The following is a 23,450-nucleotide window of genomic DNA, read 5'->3' as shown; positions in this document are numbered from 1 at the left end:
ATGCAGAATTGTGGAGCCGCAGCACCGGGGTCAGGCTCATTCACATCAGCCTTTGCTTCCTTGTTTAATTACCTGAAGAGCAAAACATCCAATCTGAAAGTGTGTGAAAATCCAGTATCTCTAGCAGCAGTTTGCTGCTCTGACATCCTGCAAAGCCAACCCCGTCTGTCCACAAGCGTCAGGGCCGGTTCCTGACAGCCGGCTATCTCTGCCGGGCCTTGGTTCCTTTCATTCAGGAGGTATTGTGTTGGAAGAGGGTTGGGTCAGGAATGTGAGGTTCCTGCCGGTGCTATTCTCCCAGCCCTGACAACGCTGGCAGAAAGGCTCAATTTTATTTCCCCTTCTACCAAAAAAAATATTTTTTTTTGTTTTTATTTCCTTTATGATTCTGGCACTGGTGTATTACTAACTTGCACAACAACAACAACATGTTAACTCATTTGTTTCTGGATCTGAAATATTCCCTATTGGTCCAGTTGGTTCTAGGCTAATCCATCTCTTTAATTCTGTACAATTTTTTAAAAAAGAAAACCAGCTTAATTTGATCTTAAAATCCTTGAGTTGTATCCAAAGAAAGTCATGACTGAGCATCATTGAAATCAGCTGTGCAAGTTAGTAGTATTTATTTAAGTCCCATTAATTTAAATGTGGCTTAGTCATGGCTAACCTTCCTGGGATACAACCCCTTAGCAGTATATTAAGTTGTGTTCAAAGTGTGTATTGGATTGGAGACGATTATATTTGTAGCGGGGAAATTATTTATTATGGCCACAACTGCACATAGCTGGCGTCCTGATCGATAGTGAGCCCTTTCTTATGAGCAGTGAGAAAGGGCAAGAGTGTAATTGGGGAGAAAGCCTCAAAAACCTTACTGCACCACAGACAATCAAGAGCTCCTCCCTCTTTGGCAGGCGGAACACCTGCCCAAATGATTACCAGCTGCTGCTGGTAGCTTAGGGGGGTTGGGGTGCCGAGATGTGCCTCCCTGTGTTGCCTTGCCTCCTGGAGCTCCCATGTGCTCCCACAAGTGCATGGTGCATTATGGGGATCCCCTTTCCCCTCACCGGAGCTGGCCAGGATCCGCACAGTCTGCAAGATGTGGCTGCAAGCAGCCATGGCTGGCAGGTGATCACAGAAAGAGGGTTAGGAAAGCACTTGTAATGCGCTCCTAACCTCGTTTTAGATGGTGGGAAGTGGGTTTGCCACCGAGGTGCCGCCAGGATCGAGCCCAATCCCGGCGGTGCACCAGCAAAACCGGGCTGGAATTCCTTAGCCTGGTTTTGCCTGCACATGTGAATAGCTTCAGTGTCTCAAAAGAAGAGGTGGACCTTCCATAGGTGGTTGTCCCATCTTTAACTGCATAGTTCTATTATTGGTCATTTGCCTAGGTGGGCAGTGAGGAACAGCATGCCCCAGCTCTGCTCATGCCACAACCATGCTCAGGTGGTAGCCCTGGGAACATTAGTGGCAGGAGGCCCATGCTTGCTTGGCTGCACCCCCATCATCCAGGAGCATAGGAAGCTGCCATATACTGAATCAGACCATTGGTCCATCTAACACAGACAGGCAGCAGCTTCTCCAAGATTGCAGACAAGAATCTCTATCAGCCCTATCATGCAGATGCCAGAGAGGGAGTTTGGAACCTAGATGCTCTTCCCAGAGTGGCTTGATCCCCTAAGGGGAATAATTCACAGTGCTCACAAATCAAGTCTCCCATTCCTATGCAAACAGGGCAGATCCAACTTAGCTAAGGGGACGTCACGCTTGCTACCACAAGACCAGCTTTCTCAGGTGATAAACACACAGCTGACACAACATTTATATACTGTTTTTCAACAAAAGTTTCCAAAACTGTTTACATGGAGAAATAATCCTCTATAATAAAACCCTTGGTGTCCGTCCGTGGACGGACACCAAGCGTGTGTCCGTGCCTCCCTGGCCTGTTCTGGGCATGCGCGGAGCGCATGCCCAGAACAGAGCAAGGGAAACATGACCACCGGCACCCGGTGGCCATCTTGGGTGGCCAGAAGCGGCCGCCCCGAAGAAGCCGGGTGAGCGGCGGCGGGAGACACTGGCCGCCGCCTTGGCCAGAGGACACGCCACTGCGACAAGGCAGAGGGCCCGGGCAGCGGTGGGCCCGGCCGGAGCCGCAGGCGGCGGTGGGTGGTGGGCGGTGGGCCCGGCCGGAGCTGCGGGCCACAGCGGTGGGTGGCGGGCCCACCGGAGCCGCGGGCCGTGGGCGGTGGAGGCGGTGGTGGGTGGCGGGCCCGCCGGAGCCGTGGGCCGCGGTGGGTGGTGGGAGGGGGAATGGCGGCGGGGGTCCAGACCGGCCCAGGGAGACAGAGGCCGGGACCGGGGGCCGAGCGGAGGCCAAAGAAAACTTAAAGTGAAAATGCTGCCGCCGCCGTTGCCGCCAAAGTCCCACCCTCCCTCCCTCCCAACTTCCGAAACCAACTTACCCCGGCCCGTGTCAGTTGAGCAAAGAAAGACATCAATTGAAGAGGGAGAGAGGAGCTCGCAAGCAGTGCTCCTCCCTCTGCAAAGCCTCTTCCCGAACTGGCGCTTTGGGCGGAAAGGACACCTCTTGCGTCCTTTCCGCCTAAAGCGCCAGTTCGGGCAGAGCCTTTGCTCATAGAGGAGCACTGCTTAGGAGCTCCTCTCTCCCTCTTCAATTAAGGACTTACTTTGCTCAACTGACACGGGCCGGGGTAAGGTGGTCTCGGAAGTTGGGAGGGAGGGAGGGTGGGACTTCGGCGGCAACAGCGGCGGCAGTATTATTAAAAAAAGTACCAATAAAGGGGAGAGGAAAAGGCTAGCGCCCGTTATCATAACGGGCTTCAAAATACTAGTAAGTGAATAAGATGTCTCCCTGTCCCCAAAGGGCTCACACTCTAAAAAGAAACATAAGATAGGCACCGCTAACAGCCACTGAAGGGATGTTGTGCTGGGGATGAATAGGGCTAGTTACTCTCCCCCTACTAAATAAAGAGAATCACCATGTTAAAAAGGTGCCTCTTTGCCCAGTTAGCAGGGGAATTCCAGCCTAGTTTTGCATGCGTGTGTGCACCGCCAGGAGTGGGCCCAATCCTGGTGGCACCTTGGTGGCAAACCCATCTCCTCCCCCCCCCCCCAAATGAGGTTAGGAGAGCAACAGTGGTCTCCCTAAATTTTTTTCATCTCTGTGCAGAATGTGTTTTGTTCTGGGCGGCAGTATCAAGGCACTGTGTGCGCACATGCACTCAGAGTGGGGCCTTCCTAATGCATTGTTGCCATGCCCATGGGTTGCCCTCTTCCTTCTGCTTTCCACTAGCCTCAGTAGCTAGGGCACGCCCCATGGGAGACTGTGTCTTCAGCAGGGACAGCTTTCTGGGATCTCCCTCACAGTTGCACTAGTAAGTTAGCAGCAGTAGCACCTCCCTCCCTCTTGCTGTCTTCGCAATGTAGCACCATGCTGAAAGGAAGGAGAGAAAGAGATGGTCCAACTCCCGGAGTCTTTTTTCCACCAGCTTAGGAACAGAGTGATAAAGAGGGAAAGCTGACACCAGTGTGTCCTTCCATTTCTTACAGTCTCCCCTTCACTCTAGTACATTCCATGCTGTCTACCATGGGGTGCACCTTTGCCGCTGAGGCTGCTGGTGAGGAGGAAGAGAGCGGTACCTGGCCAGCAGAGACAGGGCTGCTGGAGGCGTGTGGTGGCTTTGGAGATGGGTTTGGGGGAGATGTCCACTGGGGAGGCAGCAGGGGCACCTTCTGACACTCCCATAAAGTTCCCTAAAGGTGCCGCCTGAGGTTGTAGCCTCAGTTTGCTTTGGGGGGAGCAACCCCTGGACCCAGTGATCTCTGAGAATAAAATATGTGTCTCCTTAGTTCAAAGAAGAGGCTGTGAGGCTATTCACATGATTGTAGAAAATCGGGCTAGCCTCCATGAGAACCACCGGGCTTGGCTGCGAGCCTGGTGGTTCTTAAGTGGGTCACCTGCTTAAGTAGCCCGGTGCTTAAACTGGGGTTGTGGAGTGTGTGCTCCACAAACCCAGTTTAAGCTATCATGAGTAGCCGCGGTGTGGCTCTGTGCCGCAGCAACTCACGAGGAGACTCCCGGAGGGGAGGCGAAAAGCCGCCTCCTGGCCCCATCTTGCGCAGGGCATGCTGGAGTTTCCAGGGGCCAATCGGCCCCCACTCCCCCCAGTACCTGCTGGCTCCATAACAGAGCCGGCAGTCGTGTAGGCGGCCGCTTCGGCCGCCCAGAGCAGACTGCTTGTGTGTGGGGAGAACAGGCTAAGCCCGCTCTTCTCGCTCACCCTTCCCAGGGGGGTGTCTCTGTGATCGTGAGACCCACCTCAGTGTGTGTATAAAATACTGGTTTTGAAATCTATTTCTGAATACAATAATATTTATATACTTCTTTTTGTCACAGGTTCTCAAAGTGGTTTACATAGAGATAAATAAATAAATGACTGCTTGTAGGGGCGTACCAAGGTTGGAGTGGACCCGGAGACTAGATTTTAAAATGGGCCCCTTGCTGCTTCCCTCTCCTCCTGGCCCCATGTCTCTGCTGCCGAAGAACATTAAGGACACGTGTAATATATTGTAGCAGATTAACAGAGGACGGGAGACTACAGCTACAAGTTGTTAATAACAGCAGAACCAAATAATTCAACAGTATCCGCTTTGTGAAATACAAGCAATTCATGCATGCTACCACAAGACCAGCCCTCCCCCCCTTTTGTGGGTTCTAAAGGAAGCTTCTGTTCCAAGCTTAACGATATTTATCAGGGCTGTAGCATGGCGGGATTTTTTAAAAAACAACAACAACAATATTTTTCATTTGGAAAAGGCAGGTGAAGGGATATCCAGGCGAACCAGCTTAAAATTAGCAAACAATCAGGATGCTAGGCTAGCTCCACTCTTCCCCAACCCTCAAGTATTGTGATCCATTCTGGGAACAAGGAACTTTTTTTTTTTTTTGAGAACTTGTTTGGTTGAAAGACAATTGAACATATTTTCATCAACCACCATTAAAGAACCAATCAATAAACCCCCTTCCACCACCCCCTCTTTCCTTTCCACAGAGAGGAAAATGACTCATTGCAAGTTCCGAGGGGAATAAGATCACATGGGTCATCAGGACTTAGAGGGAAGAACCTAATCATATATATATATATATATATATATATATATAGAGAGAGAGAGAGAGAGAGAGAGAGTGCAAAGGCACAAAAGAGGGCTTGGAGGAGACAAATAAAGGAACAAGGAACGCTTTCAATTGGGGATAGAATCTCTTTCACACGCACTCCCTCCCTCCCTCCCTCCATAAATGTGGGAAGCAGGAAAAAAACAAATCACACACAAAAAGCCAACAGATAACTCTCTTTGTTTGTTTGACTTCCCTTTCCACTTGAACAGCTAGCTCCCAGCTGAGCTCCATCCTCAGTTTAGCAACCCAACTGCACTTAGTTGCTGAGTGGGGGAGGAGCTCAAGATGAGGAGGACCAATCAAAAGAGGAATCGAGAGTCACAGAAAACTCCTTGGGGGGACTGTAGCTCACACTCCTGGCCACGGGACTGGAGAGACGGCAAGGACTGGCCTTGGGGGCACTCAGAGGCTGTGGGCCAGGGGACATTTGTCTCCCTTTGTCTTATTAACAGTACGCCCCTGGCTGCTTGCCCCCAAAGGGCTCACAGTCTAAAAAAGAAACTTAAGAGAGATACCCACAACAGGCACTGGAGGGATGCTGTGCTAGATAGGGCCAGTTGCTCTACCCCTGTTAAATAAATGTGCACCACTTTAAAAATGTGCCTCTTTGCTCAGTTAGCAGGTGACTCAGCAAGTATAATTGCCTTTACTGTCTTGAGCACTGACGAGGAACATCTACCTTGTTCAAAAAACGGGAGCACAGTTTACCAGGCCATTAACAGAATGGTTGCAACTGGTGGAGGTGGAGGAGAAAAGTATGCCTGCAGCTATCGTGTGATGGCCATTAAGTGGTTATTCTAACGGCATCGGAAATCTGTCATCTGTTAGTTTAGCCATGTACAATCGTTTGAGAATCCAGATAAGCAAGGGGCATGGTGATGGTAGATGTACCGAATGGCCAGACAACTGGCTCCCCAAGTTCTGACCACCTAGTGGCCGCGTTCAGACATAACATTAAACCATGATTAAACTAGTACGAACCTCAGGCTCATGTGCACCTTCCTACTCAGGATCAGACTATAAGGCCTGGTACACAAATTATCTTGGTGGCATGGAAGCCCCTGCAATGCTGCTTGAGCCATCCATATGTGAAGGTCAGGACCATAAGGAGAACCCCACACTGGAAACTAGGGTAATGCTGGCATGAGCAGGATCCATGTGGGACCCCCAGGCTTTGCCTGTTACCTGGCAGTGTAGGACTGAGCAGCGCAGCTGCAGCATCCATCCTTCCAAAGCAATGTGAGAACCTGACCTGAATGGGCACCATGCAGGAAGAGGCCATGGGATTCCACTTAAGAGCAGCTGTAAAGTTGCTGTTTTATGCTTAAATTAATAAGTGTGAGTCCTGTGAGAAGAGGAGCCTGTTTTATTTTTAATTTTATTTCCCTTTTGCAATGTAAACATGTAATTATATGTGTGGTCCTGCCTTGAGCCTTTGGAGTATGGCTGGTATAATATTAAGCGATGGGACAAAAAGTAATTCACCAATACTGGGATGCACAGCAAATTCAGATAGCTAAGGTGTTTGGGAGCGCCTGGATAGATAGTAAATGTCCTGCTGTATAGCAAGTTAATCAGCTACATATTTACAAAGAAAGGGGGAAAGCAACTGTGGGGGTTTGCACTGAATGGAGTTTAGCCACCAACCCTCACAGAAATGGTGATCTTAATTCATGTTGGGAATTCTGTACTGTTGCATATTTGCTCCACCTGGTGGATCTTGTGAAAAGTGTTTTAATCCTTGTTAATGATTGGAGTCATTTGCTATTGAAGCTAAAGCATATTACTGCAAGTAAGGCAACTTTTAAAATTTTGTATTAATAAGGGCAATGTAAAAGGCAGATTTTAAGAAAGAAAACATTGGAATCAGATAGTTTTGCTTGCCCACACTCAGTCATTACATTAATCTTTATGGAAAGCGTAGCATTTCAAACCAATTAATGATAACAGTTTACCCCCAGTCTCAGCTAAAGATTAGCAATTAAATCATCTAAATGTATGGCTTTTGAGGTTATGCATGATCATTGGAAGTTGCCTGCCCCCCACCCTGCAAACAGACAATAATTAATGAGCTCTTCTGATAAGAAGCAGCAGTGCAGTTGAAAGGGTTGGTTATTGCACAGAAGTATTTTCTGCAGTGTATTGGCATAAAAATGTGTGTGTCATTAACCTAGCTTACAATCATTGTTTTCTTTGGAATTCTTTAGGTTTCAGTTTTGCTTTGATCATCTCATTGTTCTCCTAAGCTTCTGTGCTTCCTTCCTATCCTAAATTCTAATGGCTCCCTAACAGAAGGTGAAGTTTAGAAAACAGTATCTCCATATGCAAGGGATTTGGGGACCTTTTTTTATTGTCATTAAAAATGTCATTCACAGTCCTCATTAGCATTTATTGTTGCAAGTGTAGAAGCTGGAAATGTGGAATTGGTATGTCATGAATAGCTCCACAGAGCTCTGGAGCCCTGAAATGTTGCCTGCAGTGTGGTGTGGGGCAGGCATTAAGAGAAAGCTGTCCAGATGGCTGCCAGCAGCACACAGCAGAGCTGCAGGTTTTTGTCTCTGGTGCCGAGAGGAGGGAAAGTTCACTGGAGCATACGCTATCACCTCTTGCATTTTAACAAAACTAACTCGCTATCTGTCAAAACGGGGAGGTGGTGACACTGGAACCACAACAACAACAACAAAAAGTCCTCTGTATAATGTTGCAGACCTCCATAAGAGGTTGAAAGCATGCCACAAATATCCAAATGTTTCTAAGAAAAATGGCAAAGTAATATTTATAAATAAATGATTTCTTAGAGTTGATGATGCATGCTTTTCTCTAACACAGGCAATCTACGTACTGAAGAGAGATGGATTGAAAGGATTAGTTTTAATCACAATTATTAGTCAATTTATAGGGGTTTCTGTTACTTGGGGGATTATGTTGTGACTCAAACTATGACCCCAGTCCTGAAGCACTGAGTATTAGAATTCTTTGATGTTGAGAAATTGTATTCTGTTAACTTGTGGAATAAAATGCAGATATGTGATGTTTTTATAGTGGGAAATATAATTGGTGGCAATTTGCTAAATTTTCATGTTTTATCTCTGAAGCAGTAGTACTTGCTGCTGTTAGAAAGACAAGATCTGTACTGGTTGATCGGTTAACACTTTTTAAATACACAAAGTGAATTACAATATTGTTTATGCCCTCAAAGTAAGTCTGTGAGGCAGGACAGTTTCTTTACTTTGGGGGAAAATAGGGAACTGATGCTGAGAGAGAATTCCTAGAGGGTAAACATACGAATGGAATGCAGTTTTCCTGAATCTGGTCTGTAACTACTGGCCTACTCTGTATGGATTAGAACAGTGTTGGCACAGCAATATTACTGCCCCAAATAGGGTAGGAAAAATGTATAACTTGTGGCCTTAATTGACTACATTAGTAACATGTATTTTAATTTAACTCAATTTCTCTTTAGCCTGTTTCACACAAACTAACCTAGAATTGCCATCTTGAAGACACTTGACACAGTCTGTTCCAGTTCCAACTCCCTTTCTAGTGTATCTATGATATGTGTGCTTATAAGCATGTTTGTTGCTTTCATACTTTATATTGTTTAAATTGAAGCATACATTTAAACACAGATACGTACCTGAAAACTGTAATGTTTGAGGGCGGGTTCTACCTCACCCCCTCACCCTGCCTGCCATCTGAGCTGACAAACTAAACCCAGTACTTTCCTCTACTTTGATCTCTGAAGTATTTTATGTAAACAGTTTTCACATCTTCATTTCACTCAGCCTATACATGATCTAAAATCTCACAGTAGCTATTTTGAGAAACAGAGTAAACCTTGCCAATAAGGAAGTGTGTAGGAAAATCTCTTGGCGTTATCTAGTGCGTGCTTTTTAAAAAATTTTAAAATAAATGCATGTATTCAAAGCTAAAATCACATGTCCTATTGAAGAATTTTAATGATGTTTCTGAGGAATGAAGGCAGCCCTTTTAAAAGATTCAATATGGATATTGTCTCATGGCAAGACAAAAAAAATCAATTATTAGTGTCTCTGATCTCTGCTGGAGCATTGCTGTATGACTTCAATACGGATACAATATTTTAATACAGATCTTTGCAGCAAGAGAACACACAGATTTCTCTTTTGTAAAAAATGTGACATGGAATAAATTTCCATCTTATGTCGGTTAAGACCAGATACATTACTGGAAATGGCTTTGGGTTTATAAACACACACACACACACACACACACACACACCATATAAATGTTCTAGAGAAACACTGTAGGGGAACATATTCACCAGCTGTAGGAAATTAGTTCATGTCTACATGTGGTGGTGTGTTCACTGTACATCACATACTCTATTGAATAAAGTTAGGAAGGCTTCCAGAAGGTCTCCCCACAAAATCTCAACAGCTCATGTATTAGGTAGGTTTGCCTTGTCAGTAGGATTCCTTGTGATAACACTAATGGCTTCCAGCTGGGTGGAAAATCAAATCTTTGAGGTCTGACAAACTTAGCAGATCTGAATCTGAAAGCCCGGTTAATGCTTCTATTTTTATTTACCACTCACCCATAAAAGATTGTTTTCCAATATGTCAGCCTCATTTGGTGGCCTGAGAGTGAAAGTGGGACGAGCGAGTGGGGAAATCTGGACATTAGTGAGTCCACCCTTTCAAACTGGTGTGCCGCTTTGTGGAATGGCCTTGCCTTGAGATGAGGGGGTGTCGTAATGACCATTCATCAATGCTCGTTGCCTGATCATTGAGTGCCTTCTCATTCAGTTTATCAAGCCTTGCACATAAAAAGTCAGAATAAGCATTATTCAGCTTTGTTAATGCCAGCTAGGAGTAAAATGCTCCATTTGAACCTATTTTGCCCTTGGTTTTTCACTTTGTTAATGCAGTCTTGCTTAAATGAGTGCCTTTATTGGGTCAGTTAGAATATCTGAAACTATTAATTGTCTTGAATTGAATAGCTGGTGGCAGGCCAGAACAGATGGGGTAGAAAACTATTTGGTTGGGTGTATTGCTTTCAATTAGGATCAATGAGGTTTCAGTGCCTTTGAATTAACTCACTTAATACCGACTGTGTGAAGTCACAGTGTATCACAACAGTCTGCTAGAAGGAGAGCGCGGGGAAGTTGAGAAGGCCTGCAGAAAAGCTTTGAGTCAATTTCTTCCTTCACTGCTAACAAATTATAGCTACATATGCAATTCAGGGGACTTCTAGTCCCTGTTGTAAGTCAGGTGCAGGCAAGAAAAAAAAATCTACTTCAAATAAATGGACTGCTGGCTACCCTAGACCTGCACACGCTTTTTAATACTTGCATGTCCCATTAATTTCACTGCATAGGGTTGCTGGTCTAATGTTCTGGCTTTTGAGAACATTTCCCCCCTATGGGTAATGTGATGGAATGACAACTTTCTAAGGTCCAAAATAAATCTGATTTTCCAGATTAATATTTTGTTTGGTGGTGCTAGTGGCGGTGAAGACAGCCTTGGCTGTGGGGAATCAGGCTGGACCATTGGACATTATTTTGTGAGTAAATTGAAAATCTGCAGGATAATACATTGGCTAAATACACACAAAGTAATAGCCTTTTATGAGAGATTTTCAAGCCGATGGTGTTTTCTTTTGCATCTGATGCTTACACCTTGCTTGCATCCTGATAAAGTGCAACATCGTATGCAAAACATATTGTGCATAGTTGCCTTTTTGTCTACTGGGTTTTGCATAGCAGAGAATGGTAACATATTTAAGAACTGTTGATAGTCCATCACAGTTACACATTTTGGCCCCATTTCATTTCACGACGACAACAACATGGTATAAAATTGTTACAGTGATCCTTAAGTGGTTGCATTAAAAAAAATCTAGGAATATTTATTTGAGGAGGACTATCAAATGCTGCTTGCCTGAGTATTAAATAATGAGAGGGGGGAAAGATTGCTTCAGTTGGCTGCTAGAAAAAATGCTGAAGTAGTCTCATATGCACAGGCATTCTGTTTAGGCCCCTTCCATAAGTAATCTTCTAGGTGAAAATCTCCAGGGATCTGGTTTTTGTTGATGTGGATCAATTTAAATGGCAATTACTGTACTCAGATAACAGCTTAAAAAGCCTTTTTACACATAGAAAAGATGCATAATCACAAGGCATATGGTAGAGTTCAGTTTTCTGAGCCATAGTTTGAGGATTCACAACATACTGCTATTAAGTCCCACTTCTGAAATTAAATATCATTCCATGTTATAAAAATATGTTGCACCTTTAGGCACATTAGGTTCCCCCTCCTGTTTTTAAAGTTGCTCCTGTTTTCCTGTATGTTAATGAAAAGTTGCTTTTCCAACAGTGAAAATGATTCCCAGCCCTTTTCACTTGAACTATCTTCTTCTTTTCTTTTCTTTTCTTTTCTTTTTCAAAAGTAATAAATAAGCAGTGCTCTCTCTTAAAACAATATGTTCATAAATATTACTGAAGTTTTTCCTTTAGTAGAGAGATGTGGGGGAAGAGTTGGCTCCTGGCACTTGTAACACTTTGTCATATAAGTGTTTAGTCCCTTGTAAACAGCAAATCTATTATATAAAATGCTGCTACAATAGATGTTGGTGTTTTGGAGGCCAGCATTTTGCTCATCTAACTAGAAGCCATTATGTTGTTATGTCTGGCATGGCATGGAGTAACCACTATGCATTTTCCCCCTTTAAGAAGAACATCTCAGATTCAATAATGGTAAATGTACAGGTTTTGCTAGTTATATGAAAACTCAACTGGTACATTTGATCACAGCCAGAATATGCTCTGTTGGTAATTCTTCTGTTCTGTTGGTAATTCTTCAAGATAAACCAGTTTGCTTCTGAGTGCATAGCAGTTTGTAGACGATTCTTGCTCGTGTGATGACCAGGCGTTTTTAGGGTTTTATTGTTGCAAGAAGAAGAGAGAGCGGACATAAAACACACAGAGGAGAGAGAAAATAGGTATTGTAGTAAGGTCTGAAATGATTCCTGAGATGTACTTAAGAAAATATTGTTTGCCGACTTATATTAATGCATACGCTCAAAATGCCATTGAACATTCATGGATAGAGGCAGAGAGGGAACACGCTAATCAAGCTGTTAAATTGTTTGTCTCGGAAGCCATTCTACAAGCTTTAAATTGGAAGAGTTAAAAAAAAAGAAGAAGCAGTTGGCATTTCCTTGTGTCTGGAATTTTGTGTAAGCCTAAATGTGCTGCAGAAGGTATGCGAAGCAGGCGTGTGTTTCTCCTATGAGGCAAAGGATGTTTTACAAAAGACTGAAGAGGGACTGCTGAGAGGAAAATAGCCGGCTTTAGATAAAGCACTATAACAAAGACTTGTAGTTTTATGTATCATGGTGTCCATTAAAGCTTAATAGGGAAGAGTGCATTGAACCTAGCCAGGCATATGTTATTCATGTGAAGGATAAACATTTAAGGGGAGTGCAGAAATCAGAAATCGGGAGGACATGATTGTTTAGCTTTTGAAAAAGCTTTACAGGGAAGATTTTGTTTTCATCCCCCATGGATCGCCATGCAAGGTAGAGGGAGAGTAAGCTGCAAATGTTTGGAGCATATCAATGCCGGAATCCCAGGGGGGTTAAAAGCATTGTAGTAAAATGAAAGTGGACTGCCTCTAAGTGTGTTCTATTTTATATATACCACTGAGAAGCTGACAAAAGGAATGATTTTGATACTCTGTTCCTGTGATGAAATGACGCACCGATAGCAAAAATCCTTTTTCCTTTTCCTTTTCCTTTCTTTTCTTTTCCTTAAAAAACAAAACAAAAAACTTTTGTGTTTGTGTACATTGTGAATTTTAAACTGCAGAAGCAATCTGGGTTTTTGAAGTTAAAATTTATAGCCGCTAATTGGGGGAAGGGAGGAAGCGCTGGTTTTTAATAGCCGCTTTCTGCGGGAGAAAGGGTTAACTTCTTAAAGAGGGAGAAAATGAATAATTCAGCATTTGGCTTTATCACTCTGCATTTTTACTGTCTATTCTTTTGGTCCTCTGGAACTTGCTGTGAAAGGTACAGTATGAAGAGTCAGCTGAGGGGTTGTGATAATTTGCACACACCTCCCTGCCATTGTTCTGCCTGAAGAGACGGGGCTGGGTTCAAGGCCACATGTGCTCCTGTCATCATTCACATTTCTGCTCCAAGTGCAATACAGTGTGTCAGCTCTCCATCTGTCTTTGCCTGGCAAATGCACGCGCCCAGCATCCTGCCTCCAGCTACACTGCCACAGCCAGTTAGGATGGCCCTCCTCGCTGCTCTGTGCTCATTCCAGAACAGGAGGCGCTGAGTCCCAAGCAAGCTTTTAGGAGGCAGCCCTGTGCAGTGGGTCTGTTTTCATTCGCGATGCCTGGTGAGTGTGTGTGTATGTGTGGGCTTTTTTTGTTTTGTTTTGTTTGGGTTTGGTTTTGTTTCCCTCCTCCCCTTCCTCCTCGATGGAAATGAGAAAGCACAGTCATTTTTTATAGTTGGATTTCTCTGCTAAGAGGGGGAAAAAATACATAGGGAGGCATGTGCAAGGCAATTGTAACTGCTAATTGTGGTGTGTGTGTGTGTGTGTGTGTGTGTGTGGAGAGGTGTGTGTGTGTGTGGGAGGGAGAGAGAGAGAGAGACTACTCAGTGAGTAATATATTGCAGTCCTGAATACAAAATGAAGAAGAGACAGCAGAAAATCTGTCTGCCTGGATGCGTGATTCTGTGAGGGTATGAGAAGAAATATAGCTTCTATCTATCTCTTATGATTGAGCTGTACTCGGTATCTGGAAACCTTAGATTTATCGGGAGAGATGACTCGTGTGATCATGGGGATTGCACCAAGAATGATCTCTTTGAAAAGCTGCTTATGCTAGAGAAATGAAGTGAGAGGGAATACAACAAATAATTTCAGACTTTTCACTTAAATCCATAGCCCTTAAACCCCAGCAGCCCAAAATCTGAACTGTATTTCTATTTTAAATCTGAAGTATTTTCTGCTGAATGGGTGAAACTGTTGTGGGAGTGGAAATTTTTAGCATGTCAGTTTCCTCCTGAAAATATTATCCTTGGATCTTGACCTCTTGCTTAATTGATAAATGGCACTGCCAGTGGAAATATTTCATCTGTGCAGGGTAAATTATGAGAAGGGCTTTCTTGGAAAAAAAAAAATGGGGGTAGGGGGTTGAAGGTGAGAATCTTACCCCACCCCAAGCACGGAGAATTGATTCTTTTTGCTGCATGTAGGGGAATGGGTGTTTTGGAACCTACAGGTATAGTAGGTAAAACAGCCTATACCAATAGGTATTTTTTAAAAAATAAATTATTTAATGAAGAGAAACAGGCACTGAGTGATACTGCAGCTGGCTGGTCCTTTTAGATTATTTGAGCAGGAAAAAATAAAAAGAGGCTGCTTCTGCTAAGGAGCGTGTACCCATCACAGATGGTGTTTTGAAACAGTATCTGCCAGTTTGCTGTGACCACAGTTCTATATAGGTATTGCCAGTTGTTTGAAGAATGATTTTCCTTTAGGATGTGGATGCGTGGTCATGTTCCATCCCTGGCATGTTTCTTGTCACAATTGCAATCCTAGAATCAACAAAGTGGGGCTCTGTTTGCTCAAAGCACCAAGGCTAAGAGGATTTGTATGGTTGAAATATGGGCAAATTGATTTGCATAGATTACAAGGGAGGACTAGGAAAGGCTGGTTTAACCCTTTGCTTATAAATGGCGTTTTGCACTTCTCATTTTCCAAAGGACGTAGTCCATTAGGAGCACAGCAGAGGCTGCAGTGATTCCTCAGTGTGGAAGCTGCAAAAGCTATGCCAAAAAAGTGTCTTGCAGATATTAACAGGACCCTGTGTTTGTATTGGAGCTGCTTACTTACTGTTTTGTCCTTTTACCATTGGCAAAGCATCATCTTGTGACTTTTAAGCTGTCCTGGAGTGCCTAAAAGCAGGAGATTTTCAAACCCCCTTTTTCTTATTAAGCCTCTAGCTCTCAAATTACTTAATCTTCCTGCTGGTTAAATCGTCATGCATCTTTAATAAAAAGGGGGCAAGCTACACGTGTGCCTGTATACACTTATCAGTGCTGTAGGACTTAATAATTACATAAATTTTTAATTGCCAGCAGGCTCTTAAAGTGACAGCAAAAATGAAGTGTAGTGGGGCTTTTTTTTTCTTTCCCCCTCTTAATGTCAGCTCTGAGTGTTAGAAAACCTTGCACTTGGATACAGAGAATACACTAACAGCTGTGACTAGGAGCATGTGCCAGAATGGAGATACTTGAGCAGATCTGACACTTGGCTATTTTTGACACCCATCTGTACTCTCCCCCCCACTCCTTTAGGATACACTGCCTCTCAATCTGTTCACAGCATATTTCAGCCTTTTAATATTGTGGTGTTGGGATCCCCCCCCCCCAAATGGGCATTATTAGCCATCTGGGAGAGATTTGGTATTTTAAAAATAAGCATATTATGTTCAGGAGATTAAAAGGATGTGTATTTTTATGTAATCCGATATTATGTCATTGCAATTTGTGTGTGTGCATATATGCACTGAGTTTGGGGAAGCATCTTTTTGAAGGCAGTTCAGACTCTCTCAGTCTCTTGTATTACTAGAAGAGATGTGGTGTTTTTTAAAAAAATCTCCTGTCTTTGGCTTTGTGTGTAGCAAGAGCCTTCATACAAGGAATCGGTGTCTGTGACTGTCAGTGAGTGCAGTTGAGTGTGATTGGTCACAAATATTTGCTGTATCTGGAAACCTGTGCCTGGGATGTTACTATTGGGGGTGGCAGAGGAGTGGATGTCTCAAATAAAATTAATCAAAGGCTGAGTTGAAGAGAGATCATTCTGGAGAGAATCTATCTATGAGGTTGCTAAGAGTCGACACCGACTTGACAGCACTTAATCAATCAATCAGGCACACGGAAAGTTACGGTATGAAGAATTTTACTACAAACTGATTGCATGAATACTTCTGCAACCTAGTTCTCTTTGAGGTGGTAAACTTGTCTGGGCTACATATTGTGAGAGTGCAGGTAAGGATTCACATGACTGAATGATCCTCTATGCAAAACAAAAAAAACCCCTACCCTTCCACATGCATAGATGGATATCGAGGAGAGAAGGGTTCTAGCTGAGCATCTTTCTGAGAAAAAAATGCTAGTTTTCTATGTGTTTGGACACACACACCCCATACCACAGTGTGATGTGGTACAGTCCAGATACTGATTTGCCACCTCAGTGAGCATCAGGCCATAACTTGCAGTAAATATACTTGTTGGATGAGGGGGAAATGGAACTAAAGAATGTATATCTTTGAGTAAACTAGATTGTACGTATTTGTTTAAGCAAAATGCCAGACTGGTTAATTCTTGGGGTGTGTGTGTGTGTGTGTGTGTGTGTTTAAAGTTACAAACCTACCAGTCAGTTTATCGTACTTTCAAAAGAGCAGATGTTGGCCTACAAAATGCTTTATTATTGCCTATGGCGGTATTCGGGATGGTTGCCTTAAAAGGACAACCACTGATCACAGTCATTGTAGCCCAGAAATAATGCTGTTCTTTGAGAAGATGGCCAGTATTAGGTCAGACCACCCCTTCTTTACTTCTGCTCTCCAGATGTGGCTGCAACTTTTTAAGTTCATGTTTCCAGAAAAAAAGGGTTTGTTTTCAGAATCTGGTTTTACTTAAGACATCTCCATCTTGGAGTGCATTTCATAAATTGCCCACATATTTTTCTTAGCAGAGAACTTAACTGGCTATAATTTTTAACACATGGCCACATCATGTGATATTTTCAAAACATTTGCACACAGCTTTAAGAAAGTCCCAGCAGAAATGATCCATCATCTCACAGCCAGCCCATTTTTAACAGTGTATCTGCATTTTCCATTTAGTAGAGCTGTATATTATTAGCTTACATTTTGGGTAGTAAAACATTGCATTGCTGATTGTAAAACATGGACTTTATTATCTGCCGAAAATTGATTTGGCATTTATAGCCACTGTGTACCAGAGAGGCTTTCTGGTTTTAACATTAGTGCAAGCAAGTGATGATATGTTTAAAGAAATGGAAACACAATTGCCAGAGATGTAGAATTGTTAGTGTCCTAGTAACTTAACCCAAGGATGATCCACCTGTTGTTTTTTTAATAGGGGAGTGATTGTTTGTTTTAGTTTGTATATCTATTTAAATGCTGTTATGCAGCAAACAGCCTCAAACACTCCATTAATGTGGCTCACTTCTGTTTTAACTTGCTGTTGCTATGCTATTACTTCAAGACAACTTGGTGCTTTACAAAACAAGTTTTCTGCCAGTTGTGGAAAGTATGTCTGGAAATATTTAAAGGCCTGCAGCAGCTAAAGCTGCACCACTGTTTCAGTCATCATACTTAATGCCTTTGTCTAAATGAGGGATTCTGACAGTGAGTAGAAATCCTGCTGGATCCTTCTCGTTTCCTGGATTCCAGGGAACATACTGGGAGTTTGATTTCTCCAAATCTAAATATTTTTCAAGAGAGAGATGATTCTTCCCCTTCTTACCTTTCCCACTAGTAATAATTTTTGATGTTACCCAAATCAAATCTATTCTGAGTGTTTGTGGAGCATGAACTTCATGCCTGGAATGTGCCCAGCACATTCTAGGGTGGTGCCCTTCTTCCAGGAGCAACAGCATGTAGGTCTCCTAAGCAAGTACACCTCCCATCACCATTCAGATTCTTAAGTTTACTAATATTAATATTAATAATAATAGTTATTATTATTATTATTTGATTTCTATACCGCCCTTCCAAAAATGGCTCAGGGCGGTTTACACAGAGAAATAATAAATAAATAATATGGCTCCCTGTCCCCAAAGGGCTCACAATCTAAAAAGAAATATCAGATAGACACCAGCAACAGTCACTGGAGGTACTGTGCTGGGGGTGGTATGCTATATGCTATATATGCTATACCTCTCCAATTAGGGTTGCCAGCTCAGACTCAAGCTATCTCTAGAGATCGCCACCCCCACCCCCTCCATATTTTTCACCATACCAAGTCATTAAATTATCTAGGGTTGCTTTCAGTATTCACCTGGAGACCGATACCAGCTGCTGGAGCCCCCAGACCAGTCCCAAAAGACTGATGAGTGTTTCCAGCTAAAGAATCAAATGCAAGTGCTGTATATTGTCTAATGTCGCAGTGGGGAAGTAACTTGCCTAGGGAGCAAGAGGTTGCTGGTTTGAATCCCCGCTGGTATTTTTCCCAGACTATGGGAAACACCTATATCAGGCAGCAGTGGTATAGGAAGATGCTGACATGGTAAGCCCATCCTGTATTCTACCAAAGAAAACCACAGGGTTCTGTGGTTGCCAGGAGTCAACACCAACTCGATGGCACAACTTTACCTTTTTACTTCATATAGCCCAGTCCTGGGCTGTTTGGCTTGGTTGGTTTTGGCCCAGACACTGCATATGAGGCCTCACTTTTGACTAGGCCATTTTGTTGTTTGTGTAATATAAATTATACAAACCTAGGTGTATCGCTGAGATTTATTTATTTGTTTGTTTGTTTGTAATCAAGTGTTGCACAAACACAAATAAATAAAATAAAGTCATATTTATTTATTTATTTATCTATCTATCTGAAGTATTTATAACCCACCCCTCCAGTACACTAGTGCCCAGGGCGGCTCACAACATTAATAAGCTCACAAAATTAATAAATATGAATGAGTGTCTTAGGATGATAGAACTTAGTTTTAGAAGGAACCTTGGAGGCCATTTAGTCCATCCCCCTGCATTCAGAGCTGGAAACTGCTACAACATCCTTGAAAGAGGGCCATCCAGCCTCTGCTTGAAAGCCTTCAGGGAAGGGAATCACACCGCTGTACAAGGGAGACTGTTCCACTCTCGAATACATCTTCCAGTTAGGAAGTTCTTTTTAATGTTTAATTTAAATCTGTTTCCTTGTATTTTCAGCCCGTTTGTTCAATCATGAATGAGGCCTTAACACCCTACCAGCAATCTGAATGGAGCTTTAAAAAAAGCCATGCTGGATTATATTATTACTTGGTAGTGTGTAGGTGAAAGGAAATCTAAGGCCTAGTTATTCATACATGGCTTGATTGTTCTGCACTTAATCAGTGCACACTTGGGTCCTGTTTATATCACCTATTGGGTATTTTAAACATGTGAACAGTGTGCGAGTGGGATTACAGTGGCCCTACCTACACATTTTTTTATATTCAGTGTAGTTAATCACAGGTGGTTGGACACCACCCATGCTGGTCCATGTGCCTAAACTTCACTTGCACTGTTGCAGAAGAGCCCTGTTCCAGTGTGACTTTAAACTGTGCAAGTGCATCATGCAACTGTGCCTACAAAGGGCTGTCCTACAAAAGCATAGGCGCAGTTTAGACTTATGCAGCAGCATGGCTGATGTTCAGCCACCATTGTTCCTCTGTGAATCTCATTGATTGACTCTGCTGCACAGAGTATACCTAAAAATCAGAGATGGGGTCTGTCAACACAACCCACTCCCTCAACCTCTTCCTCCATGTGTCCAGTATACCCAGATGGTCACGTGAACAGGGCTTTGATGACTGGCAGATGAACTGGCTCCATTGAAAAGCATCGTGCTTTGGGTGCTATTAAAGGGGTCTTCAAAAACTACCTGAGAAGTTTCACTTGGCTAGGCTGGCTTATAGAAACTCATTTGGACTCCCTTGAAAATTCTCAAATACTTTTCCTTGGGAGAAACCCTGAAATTTTCTCCAAAATTCACTTTTTTGACTTTGTGGTGCCTACCCTAGAGGAGATATGGAAGTTTTGTCTGTGTTGTTGAGCCTGTGGTGGTTCTTTCACAAATGCAACTGATCACATCATTGTAGCCATCAAATGCTGAATATGTAAACCTGGCCTAAATTACAGGCAACAGCTTGAAGGTGTAAACTAAAATGTTTGTTCAGGGAGAGGTGTAGAATTTTTTTTAACATCTCTGTTCGCTGTCCTTTTTACCTTGCCTTTTGCACCCCTTTCTCATATGATCATGTAAATTGTTTCAAGCTGGATTTGATTTAAATTAACTTAAACCACCTGTCTTTGTCATGCTTCAGCTGGGTTGCAGCCAAACCTGTAATGTTTAATTTCCAGATTTTGACATTTAGGAACCTAAGCAGAGTAATTCTTCCTTACCTGACAGCAACCTGGTAACGGAGTAAGGGATGCATGGGATCCATTCTTTGACTTGGTGTGAATGGATGCCCAATTCATGTTCAGTATTGTAGACTGCATGAAATCCTGCTTTGAGAAGGATTAAAGAGTTTATGCTTTGTAGATTGGACAAAACATGGAAGATCTGAAGAAATAAGAATGCACTAGAATTACAGTCCACAGTAGCTGTTAATGGCTGACATGTTCCACAGCGTACCAAGTGGGTTTGAACTGCCTGCGCTGCTGTGGGATCTTAAGGAACCACCTGTGGTCTTGTGCAAATACTTTACGTAGTTGTGTTGGTGTTTTGTTAGTAGCCTGCTGCAGTGTGGGCAGCGCAGAACTGCCCTTGTTATGCTGCGGATCATGTCAGCCAGTAATAATATTTCTGATTCCATAAGCACTTATAATCAAGGCACTGTACATAGCTAAAAATCAGCAGCAAATCTTTGCCTGCAAGCTAACTAGGTACATGTGTTACCTGAGCATGGTCAAAATTTGAAGCACCTTTCCCCCTCAGATGATGATTATGATGATGATTTAATAATAATAATAATAATAATAACAACAACAACAACAACTTTGTTTACCACCCCATAACAAATTGTTCTCTGGGTGGCTCACAACATAGCATTAAAACATCAAATAAAAACACATAACACATGAAATCACAACACCGGGGTGGGGGGATACAATACAATACAAAACAATTTAAAAACTTTTTTAAAAATCAGTTTTAATAATCAAATTAAAAAATCAAAATTTAAAAGGCCTGAGTGAACAAAAAGGTGTCTACCTGGTTTCTAAGAGAACAAAGTAATGGTGCCAGGCGAACCTCACTGGGAAAGCTATTCCACAAACAGGGTGCAACCACCGAAAAGGCCCTCTCCCTAGGAGCCACCCACCTCACCTTGTTTGGCAGGGGCACTTGGAGCTGGGTCTCTGAAGAAGATCTTAAGGTCCAAATCAGGACATATGTGGCAAGGTGCTTTCTCAGGCAACCCAGTCCCAAGCCATTTAGGTCTTTAAAGGTTAAAACCAACACTTTGAATTGGGCGCAGAAATGGACTGGCAGCCAGTGCAGCTGACAAAACACTGGCATAATGATCTCTTCAAGCTGAAAAATTCCCCACTCTTTTTGTCAAAGCCCTCCTTCCCCCCTCCTCGCCACTGAATTCCATTACCTCCTCCCACCTGATTGTATGTAACTTCTTGTCAGATTCCATGAATGTTCTGCTCCACTGATTTGCATTGGGGCAGTTTGAGGTGGTTTTTTTGTCCCCCCCCCCCACTTAGTTTTTCTCCCTTTTAGGTACTTGTGAAACTGACAGATCTGTGGGTTATCCTGAGCCTGCTGGTACTTCTTCTTGCCTATAGGTTATGCATCCATAAGGATCAAAACATTTCCAGCTCTTTCAAAAACAGATATAAGATTAATAGGAGTGGCACAGGGACACAGGCCTTTCACAGGAGAACTTCTCAGTTATTAGTGCCCAGAATTAATATCCTAACAACTCTCAGTGTTTCAAAGCTGTCTAGATTGAATTCATTAGCACCCAAGGTGGATGTATTTATACAGCAGCTACTATACCTTTCATGCATGATAAATGAACTTAGATCTTGAGTGCCACATACATGATACCCTATAACTTTTTCCTAGACTGTGTATTGTATTTCCCCCCTATAGTACAAATTTAATATTTTAAAGGGCTTACTTTATATACCAGTGCATAGCTCATAACAAGTTCTAATACATGGAGATTTCATATTTATTTATTTCTGTGCCCCTGTGTAATTTATTTATTTTTCTTTACGTGCTGACAACTTGTTTGGCACAGAGTAAGCACTTTATTTAACACTCCAGGCTAGAAATATGTAGTGCATGTAGTTATGAATGCTCATTTGATTTTTGTTCCTCCTCCCCTACACTGAGCATGCTATAATTTGAGCTTTGAGGACAACCTTTTCATTCATAATATTTGAAAGACTGCGTTGGTGCAGTGAGCTTTCTGCATGCTTTTCTGGAATGCTATGGCTCTTATTATAAGTATTGTATAAATTTATATATCGCTTTTCAAATAAATTTATCAAAGCGATTTACAGAACAGAAGGTTTGAGAAAATGGTTCCTTGTCCCAAAAGGGCTCACAATCTAAAAAAACAAAAACAGAAGAGAGATTCCAGCAACAGCCACAAGAGATGCCTTGTTGGGGTGAACAAGGACAGCTGCTCTCCTCCCTGCTAAATATTAGAGCCACCACTTCAAAAAGTGTCTCTGTTTGCTCAGTTAGTAGAGGTTGCAGTTAGAAGTTCCCCAAGTTAGCAATACACCAGCAATAGACAAATGCAGAAATTGCTTTGTTGCACTGAATCAAAGTTTTTATCTACTCTGGCATTTTCCTTTCAGCAGTAGCCCACTAGATGACTCTGGAAAGCATGCATGGACATGAAGGCAAGGGCCGTACTCATTCGTTACAGTTGGGTCCCATCACTAAATTGTATTCACTCCCAAATGGGGCCGTGTGTCCCAATTTGGGAGTTAAATTGTCCAGCGCTGTTTTTGCAGCATGGCCGGAGTGGCTCTCCCTGCCTTTTAAAGACAGGGAGAGTCGCTCCGGCTACGCTGCAAAAGCAACACTGGCCGACTGAGCTCCTAAATGGGGCCACATGGCCCTGTTTGGAAGCGGAACCACATGCCCATGTCTGACATCAGACATGGGGGGCGTGGCTAACCACTCCCTGCGTCTGATGCCAGATACAGAGGGTGAGACTAGGGGAGCCATGGTGGAGGCAGCACCTGGGCAGTCACTGGCCTCCCTCTGCGACTGGCAGTTTCCATCCCGCCCCCAGGCTGGAAGCCAGACTGGAAAGGATCTAAGAAATCAGATTCATCCAGGGCTGCCTGGAGCTGAGATGCCACCACGCTCTCCAACACCTTGCCCAAGAAGAGGAGGTCAGACACTGGTTTAAAGTTATTTAAATCATCTGGGTCCAATGAAGGCTTTGTTTGTTCAATTTTTATCCCGCCTTTCATAATGTATCTCAAGG

General features: G+C 43.2%; 1 protein-coding gene across 10 annotated transcripts in view; it reads left to right on the top strand.

The window, feature by feature from the left end:
- Positions 1-23,450, top strand: part of RUNX1T1 (RUNX1 partner transcriptional co-repressor 1) — a 207,671-nt gene that overhangs the window by 41,888 nt on the left and 142,333 nt on the right. Inside the window, exon 1 of one of the 10 annotated variants that reach the window (XM_053250988.1) lies at positions 13,351-13,580. The exons of 8 other annotated variants lie outside the window; for them this stretch is intronic. In XM_053250988.1, coding sequence (XP_053106963.1) covers positions 13,574-13,580 — 7 coding nt within the window. In that variant the 5' untranslated portion in view covers positions 13,351-13,573. Of the gene's footprint in view, positions 1-13,350; positions 13,581-13,841; positions 13,931-23,450 lie in introns of those variants that run through there. One more of the 10 variants, XM_053250989.1, reaches the window with a different exon arrangement.

The sequence above is a fragment of the Hemicordylus capensis genome, chromosome 4 (assembly GCF_027244095.1).
Source record: "Hemicordylus capensis ecotype Gifberg chromosome 4, rHemCap1.1.pri, whole genome shotgun sequence".
In the NCBI taxonomy this organism is placed as follows: Eukaryota; Metazoa; Chordata; class Lepidosauria; order Squamata; family Cordylidae; genus Hemicordylus; species Hemicordylus capensis.
Note: the sequence above shows the minus strand (reverse complement) of the source record. Positions and strands in the feature narration are given on the sequence as shown.